This window comes from Hirundo rustica, chromosome 1, assembly GCF_015227805.2.
Source record: "Hirundo rustica isolate bHirRus1 chromosome 1, bHirRus1.pri.v3, whole genome shotgun sequence".
Taxonomy (NCBI): domain Eukaryota; kingdom Metazoa; phylum Chordata; class Aves; order Passeriformes; family Hirundinidae; genus Hirundo; species Hirundo rustica.
The window spans coordinates 22,274,811-22,290,402 of record NC_053450.1 but is presented as its reverse complement, the minus strand read 5'-3'; the positions used below and the strand labels follow the sequence as shown (position 1 = coordinate 22,290,402).

At 43.0% G+C, this 15,592-nt stretch overlaps 1 protein-coding gene across 1 annotated transcript in view; it reads right to left on the bottom strand.

The window, feature by feature from the left end:
- Window positions 1–13,429, bottom strand: part of NIPAL2 (NIPA like domain containing 2) — a 73,202-nt gene extending 59,773 nt beyond the window's left edge. Inside the window, 1 exon segment of the mRNA XM_040081790.1 lies at window positions 13,417–13,429. Coding sequence (XP_039937724.1) covers window positions 13,417–13,429 — 13 coding nt within the window.
- Between the last annotated feature and the right edge of the window lie 2,163 nt (window positions 13,430–15,592).

Genomic DNA, 15,592 nt, shown 5'->3' with positions numbered 1-15,592 from the left:
CTTGGCCTCCACACAGCTGTCTCACAGGCCCTGTTTATGGCAGGAAGTTACACTGTGGTAGTAGTCACCAGAAGTCTCGAGTAACATGTTCTAACATGATGTAATTTCCCAGTGAAAACTATTCCACTAATGTCTCTTTCCAGTTTCAAGACCAACAAACAACATTCATGTTGGGCTCAGTTCTAAGTAATGCAAGAGTGTCCAAGATGCCAGTGCAAGGAAGGTGCCAGCTCTTTTCTCACGTGCTTCAAATTTAATTTGATGCAACTGTAAAATGCCAGGTGAGACTTCACATCTGTTCTGCATCTGCATTAATTATGGCAGCTTTAAATGGATTCCATTAAGCCGGTGCACTTGTCAGATTCAAGGTTGCAGCCTGCCTTTCTGGGGGCAGCTGTGATTGCTGTCCTCCCCTCTGTAAACACCCAAGGGGACGTAAACATCCTTGTCCTTCCAAGCAGGCAAGCCCAAACCCTAGTGTATGACTCAAGACAGTAAAATTGCTGACCTGAGCCAACCCCAGGGTTAGGCTCCAAAGCACATTCACCTGCATCCCCAAGAGCCAGCCACAGGGATGAAGAACATGAACAGGTGCTGCATCTTTTCCATCAGCACGGCTGACCCTAAATAGGATGTCTGTCCCTGCAGAGGATGGGAAACTCACAATAAATACCTCCAAGGGTGAGCAAAGCAAGGGAGAGCAGGGATCTCAGCATCAACCTTCATGTAGGTAGTGTAGGCACTTACACAGTCTCACATCTCTGAGTTACTTTATGGTTTATAAGGTGTACACCAACAAATACTGACATTCCCCCAACTCTTCAGCTGACCAGTGCGCTTAATGATTTTCCACAGGTAAAAGCAAAATCACAAGACTTCAGCTTTACAAAAAATTGAACATTTACAGTGACAAAGAATCATCTAAGGACAGTGTGGCGAGGGACAGAGAAGCAAATACAGGGGAGCATGGAAGGAACACTGAAAATCACCTAGATGTACTCAGCATCTTACCATGTGGGTGCATTCTGCAGGAGGAAAAATATATTATGGCAATAATAATACTTTGCAAGCAGTATGGTGGAAGGTTAAAGCAAGAACTGACCTCACCCTGTCCACAGGGATATTAAGAGATTATCTGATATGCTTGGTCTCATTTGTGATTTTTTTTTTCCCCTTACATAAAATTTAATTGACTACAACCGATTTAGACCTGAACAAATAAAAGCCAAAGCTGCAGCAATTACTTACTCCTCAAAAGAAAAAGGAGACTCTAGAGTTAAGACCCGGGTTTTGGATGTTTTTATCTCTCCTTGGTAATTGATAGGAAGCCCACATTTTGTGTCAGAACAATGTCACAATAATATAGCAATAAATATTTGCAGAACTGAGACTTTTCATAAACCCCTTCCAAGCAAGGTGGCTCGCTGAACACATTCTCAGCACATAAGAGATTAATTTATCCTTCTATTTTCTTTTAGAGTTGGCAAGCAAAAGCACCACAGCCTGAAGTCCGTACCTCTAGAGACAGCATGGTCTTGGAATACAACCATGATTTCAGCTGAATAAGTTAGGAAATATATATTCCATAGCATTTGATACCACTTGACTCCTACATTTGGATTTCTCACATTTTGCAGCTAGGAGGGGCAATATATTTGTGTTTATGGTGGAAACAAAGAAAACCTGGACCCAGAACGGGGCGCTGTAAGAAAGGCTGGTGGTTGTATTTCAGCGCTGTCCTACACACAACTACAAGTAAAATGTATTCCCTTTATATCTCATGCGAATTCACTGTCTCTTTGCCAGGCCACAAGCATCACTGCGGCCTTGTGTGGCTTGCTTGATGCCCTGAGCTCGTTCCCTGCAGCGTTCACTGGCAGTGAGGAAAGCCCAGGTGTCCCCATCACCTGCGATGCTGCTGTGCAGGGCTGTGGGTTCGACAGCCTCAGGTGATGTTTCCCTCTCCAATCCACCTTGATACTTCAGAGCTGACAGTGACGATCTCTCTTCAGCCGGTATCAGCAGGAGAGAAGGTAAATACACACAGAGTGAAAATCACCCGTCTGCAAAATCCTAAGTGCTTGAATTAGATTTAAACACCTCTGCACAGGAAAGAGTTTCCTCTGTGTATAGCGTCTATCTTCAGGCAGCAAATACTGGTTTAACACCATCACGTCTGACCACACAGCTGCAGTTCATTTCTATCAGCCAGTAATATTGTCATGAACCTGGTTCTCTCTGGGGGTAGTTGATAGTCTTTATGGGACTAAAAATGTCATCAAATCCAGAGAAATTAATTGAAGGTAAAATAATGTCTCTATTTTGTCATTAAAGCATAATGACAAGGAAGAAAAAAGTGCCACTGCTTGAAAAATAGTTGTATTTAATACTGAGATTCTTTGGGGGTTTGATGGAAGCTTTTATTTTAATCAAGAGCCACCCTTGGAAAAGCAGGTATTATTTGCTGAGTGGCTCTAAGCGGCATATTAATATTGAGATCTTTCTTTAGCTTGTTTGCAGAATTGCCACCAATTTCTTATAGGTTGCAAAGAAGACAGTAGTAACCCATGTGTCCCACTGATCTCCTTAAAATTCATCTGTGTGGAGGCATCGTTAAAACTGCATGGTTGCTGGAGGCTGCAGTGCCCAAGAACAAGAATGCACACCAAGGACAGGAAAAGCCGCCTCTGAGTTCGAACAGTGAATTTGTATTTATTTTCTTTTATTGCTTACTCATTTACTAAGAAAGAGAACATTTGTCACTTGCTCAGTTTTTCCAGCACTGTCTCTCCCTTTCTCTCTTCTGGTCTGTGTAGGACATACACGCTATCTCCTACACCCTCTTAACTCCCAAGGTCTCTGAAATGCCTACGCCCTTGACATCCACTAGAATGTTTGGAGTTTTTTTTTTAAACTCTAGCAGATGCAGAGCCCCACCACACAGTGGGGGAGGCAGAGGACACCCAGTTCCCAGGGAGCAGAGGAAGCTGTAGGCAGCGCATCCCGCTCTGCAGAGAAAGCCTCCCGTGTCTCCCTCCTGTTGCTCTGAAAGCTGAGTTTGCCTTGATCTGAGAAAGGATATTTAAAATGAGGGAGTCAAGATCATTCACACCACTAAAACGAAGCTTCATCCCCTCATTGTCGCCGGGCTGCAGAGCAGTGAGGGTGAGAGCAGCAGCTGGCTGCACAGGCAGAGGACAGGTGCTCCCTTTCCCTCTCCAGGAACAGCCTGTCCTGCAGCAGCTCCTTCCATGTCCTCTGCCCAAATTTCCTTCCGCACCAGGGGCCCCCTGGCCTGCTGCTCTCCTATGTGGGGAGGAGGGCAGAATAACGCTTTGCAAAGCTGGCATTCAACGATGATTTCCTGTGGCCATCGTGCCACCCCACCAGGAAACGAAATCTCTCTTCAGAGACAAACCTCGTGCACTCAGAGCCATGGAGAGGGCTGTTTCTCATGGATCAATTCCCATTGCTTTCTCAGGGGGTCTCGGTGTTCTCCATGATGGGACCTTATATATTTATACGTACTTATGGCCCTACATTGTTTCATTTCCTGCTAGATTCTCACTAACAGCCTGCTTTGATTTAACTCCATGCAAGCAGGATATTATCAGCCAGGAAAACAGAGAGGATCACAATCTTGATATACTGATATTTATGAAGCAAACAAAAAGCATATATTTTTCCTCATTCTTTCCTACTAGGGTTTCCAAATGCACCTTAACTGATAGCAGTAGTGCAGTAAGGGTGTCAGCATCAGAGAAGAACAAAGCCAGCCTACTGCCCCTTTCCAGTCTTTTAGGAAATGGAAACGTGAGAACTTTTGTGGTCTCTCATGGAGGTGAAAAGTTAAGGCTTAAGTCTTAGAGGAGTGCCCATTATTGCCTAATATTCTCAATGCCCACAGGATTCACAAAAAATTGGACTGCAATTTTGATTCCTTTCTGCTTCAAAAATAGTGTTATTTTTGGAAAGAGACATTCCTGCATTTATTTCGTCTTTATGTGATAGATTTTTCCCATCCTGCATCTTTGCACTTGTCCTTATTGAATTTCACCTAATTGCTTTCAGACCATTTCTTAAATTTTTCAAGATAATTTTAAATTCCTCTCCTGCCCCCCACTCCCCCCAGAAGCCTGCCAATGTGGTGGTGATATGTGAATTTCACAAGTATGTTTGGTCTTCCATCATTCAAGTCATTTATGAGAATGCAGGACAGTACCAAGCTTAGGACAGATTTCTATGAAACCTCATACATGCAACTATTCCTGTTTGTCAGGAAATTATTAAGAACTAATTTCTGAGTACCTTCTAAATTACATTTTCCAAGTATTTGTGCACCCTTCCCACAGCAGTTTCAGCAAGCCCAAACTGCTAAGTTTCTGCATGAGAATATCAGAAAAAAGTAAAAAAATATTGCTAAAGTTGAGACATATCACACACATCTACTTCCCCTTTTCCATGATGTAAATTTCTTTTCTAAGAGGGATCACCTTAACATGATCTATTCTTGACAATTCCATGCTCCTGTTTCTTATAGTATTTTTTTCTCTAGGTACTCCTAAATATGTGCATTTATTTGGATAACTTTAAATCATTGCAAAGCTCTCTAAGTTGTACATTTCCAGACCCTCTCTCCAACTCTCACCCTTTTTAAGGGCAGGTATTTTTATCTCTCTTAGCTCTGTGATATTGTCACAATTTGGAGTCAATTGCTTCTGGTTATAGCTTGCTTTTGATAATTCTTTTTGTCTTCCAAGTTTGATTAAACTGTCCTGCATGAAATATCTAACTTATCTCAATAAACCTCATATACACCCCTCCTGCTTTCTTCTAACACACTGTCCCCTTGTTCCTATTAAAAGCACTGTGCATACGTTTAAAATTTTGCATTTTCCAGTCTTTTTGGTAGTATTTCTTCACCTTCATTCACTGAAACCTTTTTGGTTTGGTTGGAAGGCTGTTGGTAACAGCTTTGGGCCCTTCAAGATTTTCTCATAGTTACCTTATTCTTATAGGTGCAGTTTCTATTCAGCTTAAGAACACGCTCTTGTTTCGCCTTTTTGGATTTCCAGATGAAGAAGAGGTTCTAACACTCCTCCTGAGGGTAAGGTACAGTAACCTCAATTAAAAAAATTCAGCTGAATTGGGGGAGGATGGGGCTCTGAAGAACGGTCTGACACTGCACAGGGACAGCAAAGGGGTTGGGACAAAACCAGTTTGTGAGCCAAATAATGTGTTTTAAGAGTAAAATACTTCAGGGTTTCTCCAGTGACCAGGCAGATGTACAAGAGGCTCCACAGCAATTTCTTTCCCATCACCCTCATCAGGACAATGTAAAGCTTTGGCCGCATCAGGGAACTGATCCAGTAGAAACAAAAACATATTTTAGCAGAGGCTTTTCTTTTTATTTCTTGATGATCTGGTCCAGAAGAAAACTACACAAAACACTGAGCCAGTGCCATAGAGGCAGCAGTAGCGTAGCTGGAGGCAGAGAACAGCAGGAACCTCTTAAATTCCCCCCCTGGTGGAGCAGGCATTCCGTAGGTTGGCCTCAAGGGGAGAGACCAACTTGCAGATCCGGAGCAAGCACCAGTGAAATGCCATGCAGAGCAGAACTGGTCAGGAATTCTTACTTCAATTATTTTTCCCCACAAAAAAAAAAATTACATTGCAAACTTTTGGCAGGAACAGGGCAATAGCCAGAAACTTTCTTTTTTTAATGTTTTGTAACTAATTGAAATAGGATAGTTCAAGGGGTTTTGGATCAAAGCCAGCTTTTTTTTTTTCAATTGTAAGTTAATGTATAAATTTAAAAATATGATATCAACATCAGAACTATTTCTAGTTTATTATCCTGGCTGTATAGATTAACAGGACTTTGTGGATTAATGGCTGCTCCCTGAAAAAGAGAAATGTGATGCCTTTAGGATGGTATTTCCATCTTCTTCCTTTCTCAAACACAAAATATTTATGGTTTGTTGAGGAGGAAATGTGGGATAGGCAGAAATGATTGCTGTGATCCACAAAATAAGCCAGGGTGATCTGAATCAGAATTCAGGAGCTAAACTTGACTTTTCTGGGCAGCGCCCTGATGAAGTGGGAAACCCGCTCTTCAGTGACTTTAGCATGAGCAGTAATAAAAGCTTTAGCTTCAGGCAAGGCTGCCTAAACTTGCCACAGCGAAGAGGGGACACAAACAGAATTGATCAGCTGAGAGGAGTGACCAGCCAATCAGGGATTTACCCTTGTAAAATGAGGAATATACACACAAGGGAACTATTCTGCTTAACAGCATGTTAGATAGAGGCAGCGGAGCTTTCCATGTGTCCTCAGTAGCATCAGATAGCCCAGTTAACTCCTGAGCTATGGGACAGAGAAGTCATGGCAGGGTTTGGCCCTGTTTGAATGGGATGACTTTTAAGAAATATAAAAGTCAAACAAGTTGCTGGTAGTTAGGATATCTTCCCAGGATGTAATCATGGAAAATTCCTTTAAAGAGCTGGTGTTTAGACCTCAGAAAATGCACAGCAAATTGCATTGTGATTTATTTGTCGGTGTATTTATAGGTTGGGCGTTACTTTACCCCACAGCTGGAGTCAATTTTTAATATTTAAAAGTGGAAAGAAAGCAAAACCTAAACACATACAGATCTGTCTGTTTTAGATTGTGCTTTTCCCAAACATTACTGTTTAGAATTGAACCCTGAATAGATTTCTGCAGAGGCCAGCTGGCAACACAGAATTAAAATAACTGGGACTGGGTAGACCATATAGAAAGACCTCCTAAACTGCAGTTAGCTGATCTGGTATTCATAGTCACTGCAGAAATTAATCTTTCCTGATAAAGGACATGAGGTTCTATCTTTTTTTTTTTTTTTTTTACCTTCATCTCTTTGTCATTCTTTTTGTCCTTCTCTTTTCCTGTCTCTCTCTTTCCCCCTTTCCCTCTCTATTCCATTGCAAAGAGCTGTACCGAGTTGGTGTGGTACAGTGCCTTCTTTAAATACAGTAGTTGTTAGTTACCCTGAGAGCCTGTTGAAGAAACAGATAAATAGAGTGAGGGAGATGATGATTTACATCACTCTTGAACCACACACATGCAAAGGAATTAACGGAGAAATAGATGACAAAGAAATTTTCTGGTACCCATCAGCTTTTACTCAGCCTCCAAAGGCTAATGAAGAAACAGCTGGAGTCAGAAACAGATCCTATTTCAAAGCCCATACTGTACCTACACTAGAGAATTCAGTCTCCTGTGGTTCATGCTCAAGCTTTGTTACAAAGTTGTGCATGGTTTGCTGCAGAATTAAATGAACTGACAGGCCAGTGCTTAAAGCACAGCTCCAAGGACAAGGATTTGGAAATTTTATTGCGTGGTCTGCCAACAAAATGCCAGGTGATTTCAAATCTTAACGCAAAAGCGAGTTACCATCATAAGCAGGTAATCCTGGAATGCCTAACTCCCAGCAACTGTCTGTCTGTACATGTGTTTGTAACCTCTAAGTCAGCCACCAAAGGCCAGGTAACAACTCTGCTTGGTCCGTAGAGAAGGGCATTTAAGCTGGATCTGCCGTGGGCTGAGAGCAGAAGCACAGACAGATGATGCACAGCCAGTTATCAAATCCCTGTTACCAGCTCCTGTATCTGAGATTTTCTAAGGGAAAAATCACATTGCTTCTTCATCTGTCAACTACAAACTGCAGTGATGTTGCCTGACTCACAAATGTACTTCTGCCATAGGCCTGGGTAAGGGCTCAGAGCTCAGAGATACTTGGAAATTTTTTTGTTGCTGTATTATTATTGTGGATCTACTATACAAAGGAACAAAAATCACTAAGACTATTCCCAGTCTTCCTCGTTTGTCTTAGGGAGAGCTACCTGTGGAAGAAGCATTGTGCCAGCTGCCTCAGCTTCCAGCTTCTCAGAGCCTCTCGTTGTTATAGCAGAGTACACATGGAAACAAGACCATCTCTGCATGGCATATCCGACGTCATGCACGATTTCAGTCTCCAAGTTGCTGGTGAGTGGCCCTGGCACCCCTGCAGGGAGCCATGGATGTGTTTACCAACAAAAGGGCTCTGTAATGTGCAACATATGGAGATAGAAAAAACAACTCTAATTGAGAAAGGCACAATCTCATTTGGTAACATTGTTGTACCTCTTAATAGTATTTTATTTATTCTCTCTTCCCTACTGAGTCATGGTGGATGCCAAAAGCCAGGACCACCAAGCTAAGCTGGCTCCTTCCCCAAAATATGCCTTGCCTGAGTGGATTCACTCTGTGAAGGATTGCAGGGAGATGTTCTCCTTCAAAGATTTTTATATGATTGGAAGGGATGTTGTGAGATAGGCAAAGAATGCTTCCAGCTGAGAAAGGTTTTAGTTTCCTGCCTGTCTAGTCCAGAGCAAGGAACTTTTTGGCTGTCTTTGTGAAGCTGATGTCTGCGGACCACAAGGCTTTTAGTTCAAACCTCAGCTGTGAAAATGTGCACAAAAGGAGCGTTTCATTCAGCAGATGGGGGACATCTCTGTTTGAGGAAGGCAGCTAATTCAGGGTCTGGCCAGCAGCTGGCAGTCCTGGTAAATGATATATTTTTTAAAATATCAACTCTTGTGACTTGACATCCCCATCATGAATTTTCACATCCCTTCTTTGACGATCAGCACAATTACGAAAGGTTTGCATTACAAACCCTTGAGGATCAGAAAGAATCCTTAGACCAACTCCTTGCTCTTAGGGGCATCTGGTCTGGACTAGGATTAGTTTATCTCTCAAAAATCTCTGGGAAGTGAGAAAGGTAGTACAGATTGCTGTGGCAGCTAATAAGAAACACCAGTGAGAAGGGCTCATTCCTCCATATCCTAGATTCTCTGTGCATTCTTTGACAAGAAACACCTTGCTCGCTCTAGAGGTTACCCTAGTCATAGAAAACATGGCAAGGAGTATTCCTGACAGAACTACACTTCATGGGAAAATCTTTTGTTTCTACTCCTTCAAAGTTTCTGTTTGAAAAATCTCTTACTCGTCCAAGCTTTCACCAAATTCAATAAGCAAAACTCTGCCTGGATTCTGGGCATTCTACACAAAAGCAGGGCCCCTGTCTTTGGGTCTGTGATGCTTGGCCAGCCCAGGCAGCCGGGTCTGCCATGGGCTCCTGGCAGCTGGGACTTCTGCTGGGAGGCAGCGAGCGGCACTGGCAGCCAGCCCTGGCCTGCGGGACTGAGAGGGGGATGCCGGGCAGCACGCCCTGAGCCCGGACACCCAGTGACTCCAAAAAGTGAGAAGCTTCTGGCTCGGAGTGAGTCTTGGCTCCCTGTGTCCAGGCAAGGATGCTGGCATCCCACAGAGCCTCAGGTGGAGCTGCCCAATTCCCAGCTGCACAGCCAAGACCTGGGAGGACTGAGACAAGCCCCAGTGGTTCTGTCTACGCAGGAAGATAGGAGGGTGGGACTATTGCAGCTCCTGAATGTAAGTAGGAAAGGCAGGAAAAAAGGTTTTGGGCCAATTTGTTCCAAGACAGTATTTTACAATTTCTTCCTCAGGTCAGATTTTCTTGGTTTGGATCACCTCTAGTGACACAACAAAACTCCCATGTTAAAATGACTTGCAGTACTAAAATGAGGAATCTATTCCAAACTAAAGAGGCCACCTAAGAGAGGCCATCCCCTTCCCTGGCATACGTACAGACTTCGTATGAACTGCATCTGAGTCTTATTCACATGAATTACATGCTTGACTATGGAAATGGAAATTAATAGATTTGGACTGGAGCTACCTTTTTGTGAGAATGACACAAATACTACCAAATTTTTCCAAAATTTTCATGTCCATGCAGTAGTCTTCAAAATTGAAGAAATTAAAGAAAAACACTTTGTGCTATGCAATGAGAGCACAGGAGATGGAAAAGTGTATAACAAACAAGAAAAAATTAGTTCAGACATAAATATAAAGGATTCTGTCTCTCCCAGGCCCCAACCCATTTGATTCACAGTGTGTGTGCCAGCTCTTTTCATGTTCAACCCTTTTTTCTCTCTGGGGCAAGGGTGACACAGATGCAGTGTCTAAGAATAGAAGGATGCTTTGAAACTATGCAGCTGGATCTTGTGTGACACACAAAATCTCAGGAGCCGATCTCTGCATCACATCTCAAACTTTTTGTTGAACATGTTCCTGTAGAGACTTGAACTACATGAACACCTCCCTATATAAATTGCTCCAATGTTAAATGTTCCCCAGTATCATAAATGTGTCTGCACGTGATGCCCTTGTTCGATCTGTTTTAAAAATGGTGTGCCAAAGGAAAATATTTAAGGTAAGTTATCAAGTTTTGCTCAAGATTCAGATATAGCAATGTTCTCACCTCTCTGGTGTCTGAGAAGTTTTGACTTGGATACATTTCTGTAGAGAAAATATCAGAGAAATAAATATGGAACAGTTTCGTGCTCTTGATGAAGAGCAAAAGCATAGGAGCTAGAAATGGACTTTTAAAGAATTTAAGTGGAGGCTCAGGGTCACTTTCCCCCCGGCTATAAACACTTGTCATGTGGTATAGGTGAGCCTTTCCAAAAAGCAACAGGCACCTCTATACAAGAGGCAGAGTCCTTGAAAATATGTCCTCATCAACAGCATGATTCAACAATGTGCAGGGACCGGGCACTTCCAACAGCAGCAAAGAAATCAGCCTTCCCATTCCTGGCAAAATATGACTGAAGTACTCGACAGAGCAGCTCCTCCGAGCAGCTTGGTGCTATTGCTGAGTATGAAGGAAAGAGCATGAACCTTTAGAAACAAATCCTTTTGCTTTTCTGCATCTGATTTTATGGCACAAGTAAGGAGATGCCTAAAGGGTCTTAGCAACACTTTTATGTTCCCTTTCAACAGTATATTTTTAAATATGGCCAAACAAGTGCTTGTCCGTGTTTCAGTTATCAGGATTGGAAGCTATGAAGCACTGCAGCACTTAAATTCCTGGATGAAATCTTGGCTGCACTTATGCATTGAGGTTTTTTCTATTTATTTCAACAGGGTGAGAACTGCAGAGCTCTTACTTGCCTGAAACCACAGAGAGAGACTATCTGCACAGTTGGCTGCAGGAGGCTTTCACTGAGCTATTTAATGGGATTTGGGGATTGCTGCCTCATGAGAGGAATTCCTCATGGTTTCTCACTTGGTAGATCTGCGTTTAAATTCTGCTATCAGATACACGGAATAAACTCCAAAGGGTGAGGTGTGAACACGTACCTCAGGGCAGAAATCGCTTCTTTTGATAAAAACATTACACGTGCTAAGTGGGAACTCCCGGACTTATTGTTGGACACACCCAAGCTGTGTCCTTCTGTATTTGGGTGAAGAGCTGCCTACAGATGATTACCCACCCTCCCACGCCCCAGGAATACATCCACGAAAGAGGTGTAGGCAGGACCCACTGTGTGCAGTACCTGGTGTGGATAATCTCGGGCTGTATCTGAGTCAGGTCACACAGCGTGGCCACTGCTGCCTGCACAGATGACTAGCCATGCTCCACTGCAGGGCTTTATGTTGCTATTCTTTATTTAATGCTAACACAATCTATGAGGGCACATATATTCTAGGGACACTGCCTGTGAATGTAAATGGGATCTGCAAAGCCTTCCAAAGTGGGAGCTCCACTTTTCTGCATAGTGCTACATTTTTTTGAATTTATTGTCTTGCTGAATTACCAGTCATTGATAGTGATAAAAAGCATCCAGCTTGTAGATCAGATGTTCCAAGAATACATCTCAAATGTTTCACAAGGCAACACAAATCTCTTTTATTTCCATAGACCCTGGAATTTCCGTATTTCTAATTTAGGCCACTACTTTATATGATCTGATACAATTCAGGAGAAAAGACAAAGAAAGAAGTCTTTGCCTGCTGCTGTAATCTAAGAGGACATCACTGCTGTAACACACAGATGGAGAACCTGCAGGAAGAGTATGTGCAGCCAGGTCAGTGAAGAGAGAGCCAGCAGCTGTGTGGGCCCAGCCCCACACTCATGCACAGCTGCACTGAAACCGGCCTTGTCTTTGAGTAGGTGTAGAAAAACCTAAATTTCACCTACCTCCTTATGGCAGTGGGGGAGCCTCAGAGGGTGATTCATAGGACCTAAATAAGGCAGTAAGCAGGCAGCTGCCTGGAGCTAGTCAATAGGAACATCAAGCACAGAAACACAAATGGAATTTAGCCCCAGTTGTCTAATATAAAATATCTGCCAGGGACCAACTCACTGCTTGGGTGGTTCTTCTGATGGTAGTTTGTGGTTTCAGTTATTACTTTCAACAAAGGAATGAGGATAATAAAGATTTCTGAGTCTAAATTAATCTTGGGAGGCTTGTAAAAGTTATATTCTGTACCAGCTTTGTGTTAGGCACAATCCAGTGGCTTTTATTTGCCTTTATAGCCTTGACTTCTGAAATATGCACAGTACATAGAGATAGCAGATTCTACAATAAATACAAGGATGACATTCACGTTTATTCATTTATTCTGTGCTAAAACACCATGTCAAAGGCCTGTCAGGAGAAAGTCTATTGAAAACAAATCACCTCAGACAGAGTGGGATCAAAAATTTACTTTGCATTTAGAGTCAGACACTAAATTAAAAAAAAACAAAAAACAAAAACAAAACAAAACAAAAACACAAACAAACAAACAAACAACAACAACAACAACAACAACAACAACAAAAAAAAAAAAAAAAAGAAGAAGGAAGAAGAAAAAAAAAAATCTGTACTCACATGACTAGCAAATAGGCCAGAACATTTTTTAGATAAATTATGCTCTTCTGCCTGCTATTGTGAAACTATGAAAACCTACGCATGCTTGTAAATAGATCACACTTAGATGGAAGGAGATCTCTAAATGCACTGTGACTCATGCAGCATAAAGATGCAAGGATGGATTGTACACTGCACAGGGCTGGAGTTTCTTTCAGTATTATATATTCACAGACATGTAGTATACACTGCAGGGGAGCACTGACAAGAGCCCTGAGGAAGGAGAGTAGCTGTTTACTTGGTGGGTTTTGAGGAACAGAGACCCAATCATCCTTTTACTTTCCTTCTCAGTAACTACTGATCAATCTAATAATTATTAACAGGATATTTTTAAAGCTCCGGAAGGTTCAAATTTCCAAAATAAGGAGGGAAAATATATGGCCATTCTCAGAACACCATACTACATATGAATCTGTTCACCAATATAGTATAGGACAGCTTTTCTTCTTTAGATTCCTTATAGTTATGAATACTCAAAAATTAATTGCTTACAGGCTTAAGTGCATGCTAAGTGCTTTGCCCCATCCTCAGTAGACTTTGGGCTCAATTACTCAATTTGCTGCTTTTCTTAAGTGCTTTGCTCCATCCTCAGTAGACTTTGGGCTCAATTACTCACCTATCTTCTCCATGGTTTTGGCATTTAATCTCACAGTCTGTGTCTACATGGCTCTGAAGGGTGATGGAGTCAGCAGCCCCTGCATCCTGGATCACCTGTCTGCTGTAGTGACCACTGGGTGGTCACTTCTGTTGGCTGGTGACCGTGTGGCTGTGTTTGGACTTGTATTCCAGCATTTCCTGGAACACATGTGTGGGTTGTACCTCCGATCATGTCAAAGAGAGATGGGGTAAGGCTGGCTGGCACAGCCCCTCTAGATGGGAGCCCTGAGACTGCTGTTGCAAGACAGTGGAAATGCAGTCCAAGACATGCAGATCTTTATTCGAAGCTTGTTTGAGCTGGGAGACAGGAATTATTCTTGACCTTTGGAGCATTTAGAGTATCAAATGAGCTCCACTTGTCAAAACCAAATACTTAAAGACATCACAAACTGATATGTTTTATACATTTTTCACATTATTCCACAGTAATGAGGACTATAAACATCAATTCTTTTGGAACTGAAATACGACATTTTTGAACATGAATTTCTGGAAAATTTGATAAGAAAGTTGCCTGGAGCACTGAATTTGGCCAATGAGTACATTTGCAAGCTTTTGAACCAGAATTGGGCACCATTAGCAAATGCTACAGGGAAAAACAAAGAACTTTGCACACTTCTATCCTGGGAACCTGCTTTCAGCTCCATCCATCGATCAGCACATGCTTGGATGCTTCCTGTAACTGGACTCCAAAGCAACACAAACCATTTGCTCCAAGGGAGGAAAAAAACTCCTGAGACCTCTGCAGCCTGAATTTTGAGCATCAAATGCTAACATCATTAATTGCTTCCAACCGAGTTAGCAAAGCCAGAGCTCTGCAAACCTTTGTGCATGAACAGCTCACATTGAACTCATTTCAGAATGCTGGGGCAAGTCTACTTGGAAGGCCAGTAGTATTCACTAGGCAAGTCAGTCACTGCCAATTATTCCCCATGCTGTGAATCAGAGCACAGTCCTTATGTTACAGATTTCCTGATCACAGCCCATGCTCAAAAAGGCTTAGAAAAGGCAAAGCACTGCTTACAGGCTCTGGCTCTGCACAGGGTTTTGGTATGTGAAGGACACCTATTTTCATTGGAAGAGACTTGCCAGCAGCAACTGACAAATTTTGGCCCCAGTAATTTTGTTTGTGCATAAATTTTTTTCAATCTATTCTTTGATTTAGAAAATAACTGCGCATGAGTTTTTAGTTCATCTTGCCCTTCAAGGAGACAAATTAATGAACCTTGGTAATACATTAGTCCAATTGCCTCTTTTCTCCTATTGAAAGAAAATTACATGGAAAGAGGTTAAAAAATGTGTCTGCCCATTCAGCTGGTGCTTGCATTTCTTGAGTTACAAGGAGCATACATTGTGAGCCTGGAGGGATGCAGAATTCTGAGTGCATTTCGGTGCCTTCCACTCACTTCGCCATTGAGATATTTGCTGACAACCTAAAAGGGTGGAGGCACCTCTGCAGCTCTCTCTGGGGGCTTTTATGGTTTATTTTGTGTTTGTGTTGTATTCCAGGCTCACAGCTGTAATTTTTCTACTGTTCTTTTGATATTATTACTGGCAGTGAGTTCATTTCCTCACCCAAACTGGTTGTGGCCTGTTTGTCGCCATCCCCTATGCTCACCACATTTCAGTGCCTGAAGAGGCATGGTCTGCGTCTCTGTGCCTCCTGAGTGGGAAAGGAGGAACACTCCCCCAGCTGCCCTACTTGCCCCTGTCATGGGCAAGTGTCCTCTCTGGCCCCTGCAGGACTGTGCAGCCCAGGGACCACGGAGATGGGCAGCAGAGATCCCACAGTGTCCCTGGGGGCAGGCAGGACCACCAGCAGCTGTCACAGGGAGACCTGGCACAGCCACTAGCTGGGGACAAGTGCCTCGTGTTTACCACAGGCCAGACACACCACTCCCAGCCCACTGCCGGTGGAAAGGGCTGCTGCCCTCTGCCCAAGCCCACCCAGCAGGAGCAGCTCAGAGTCAGGGAAGCTGGCAAGGAGTCTTTGCCCTTTTACATACAAGGCCGTGTCACCCCAGCCTGCCTTCTCAGACTTCTCCCGCCATTTTCGAGCCCCAGGATCTTGCGTGAGCTCCCCGCACGTCACCCGTGCGCTGGGGCCAGCTCAAGGAGGAGCTGGGTTTGGCTCC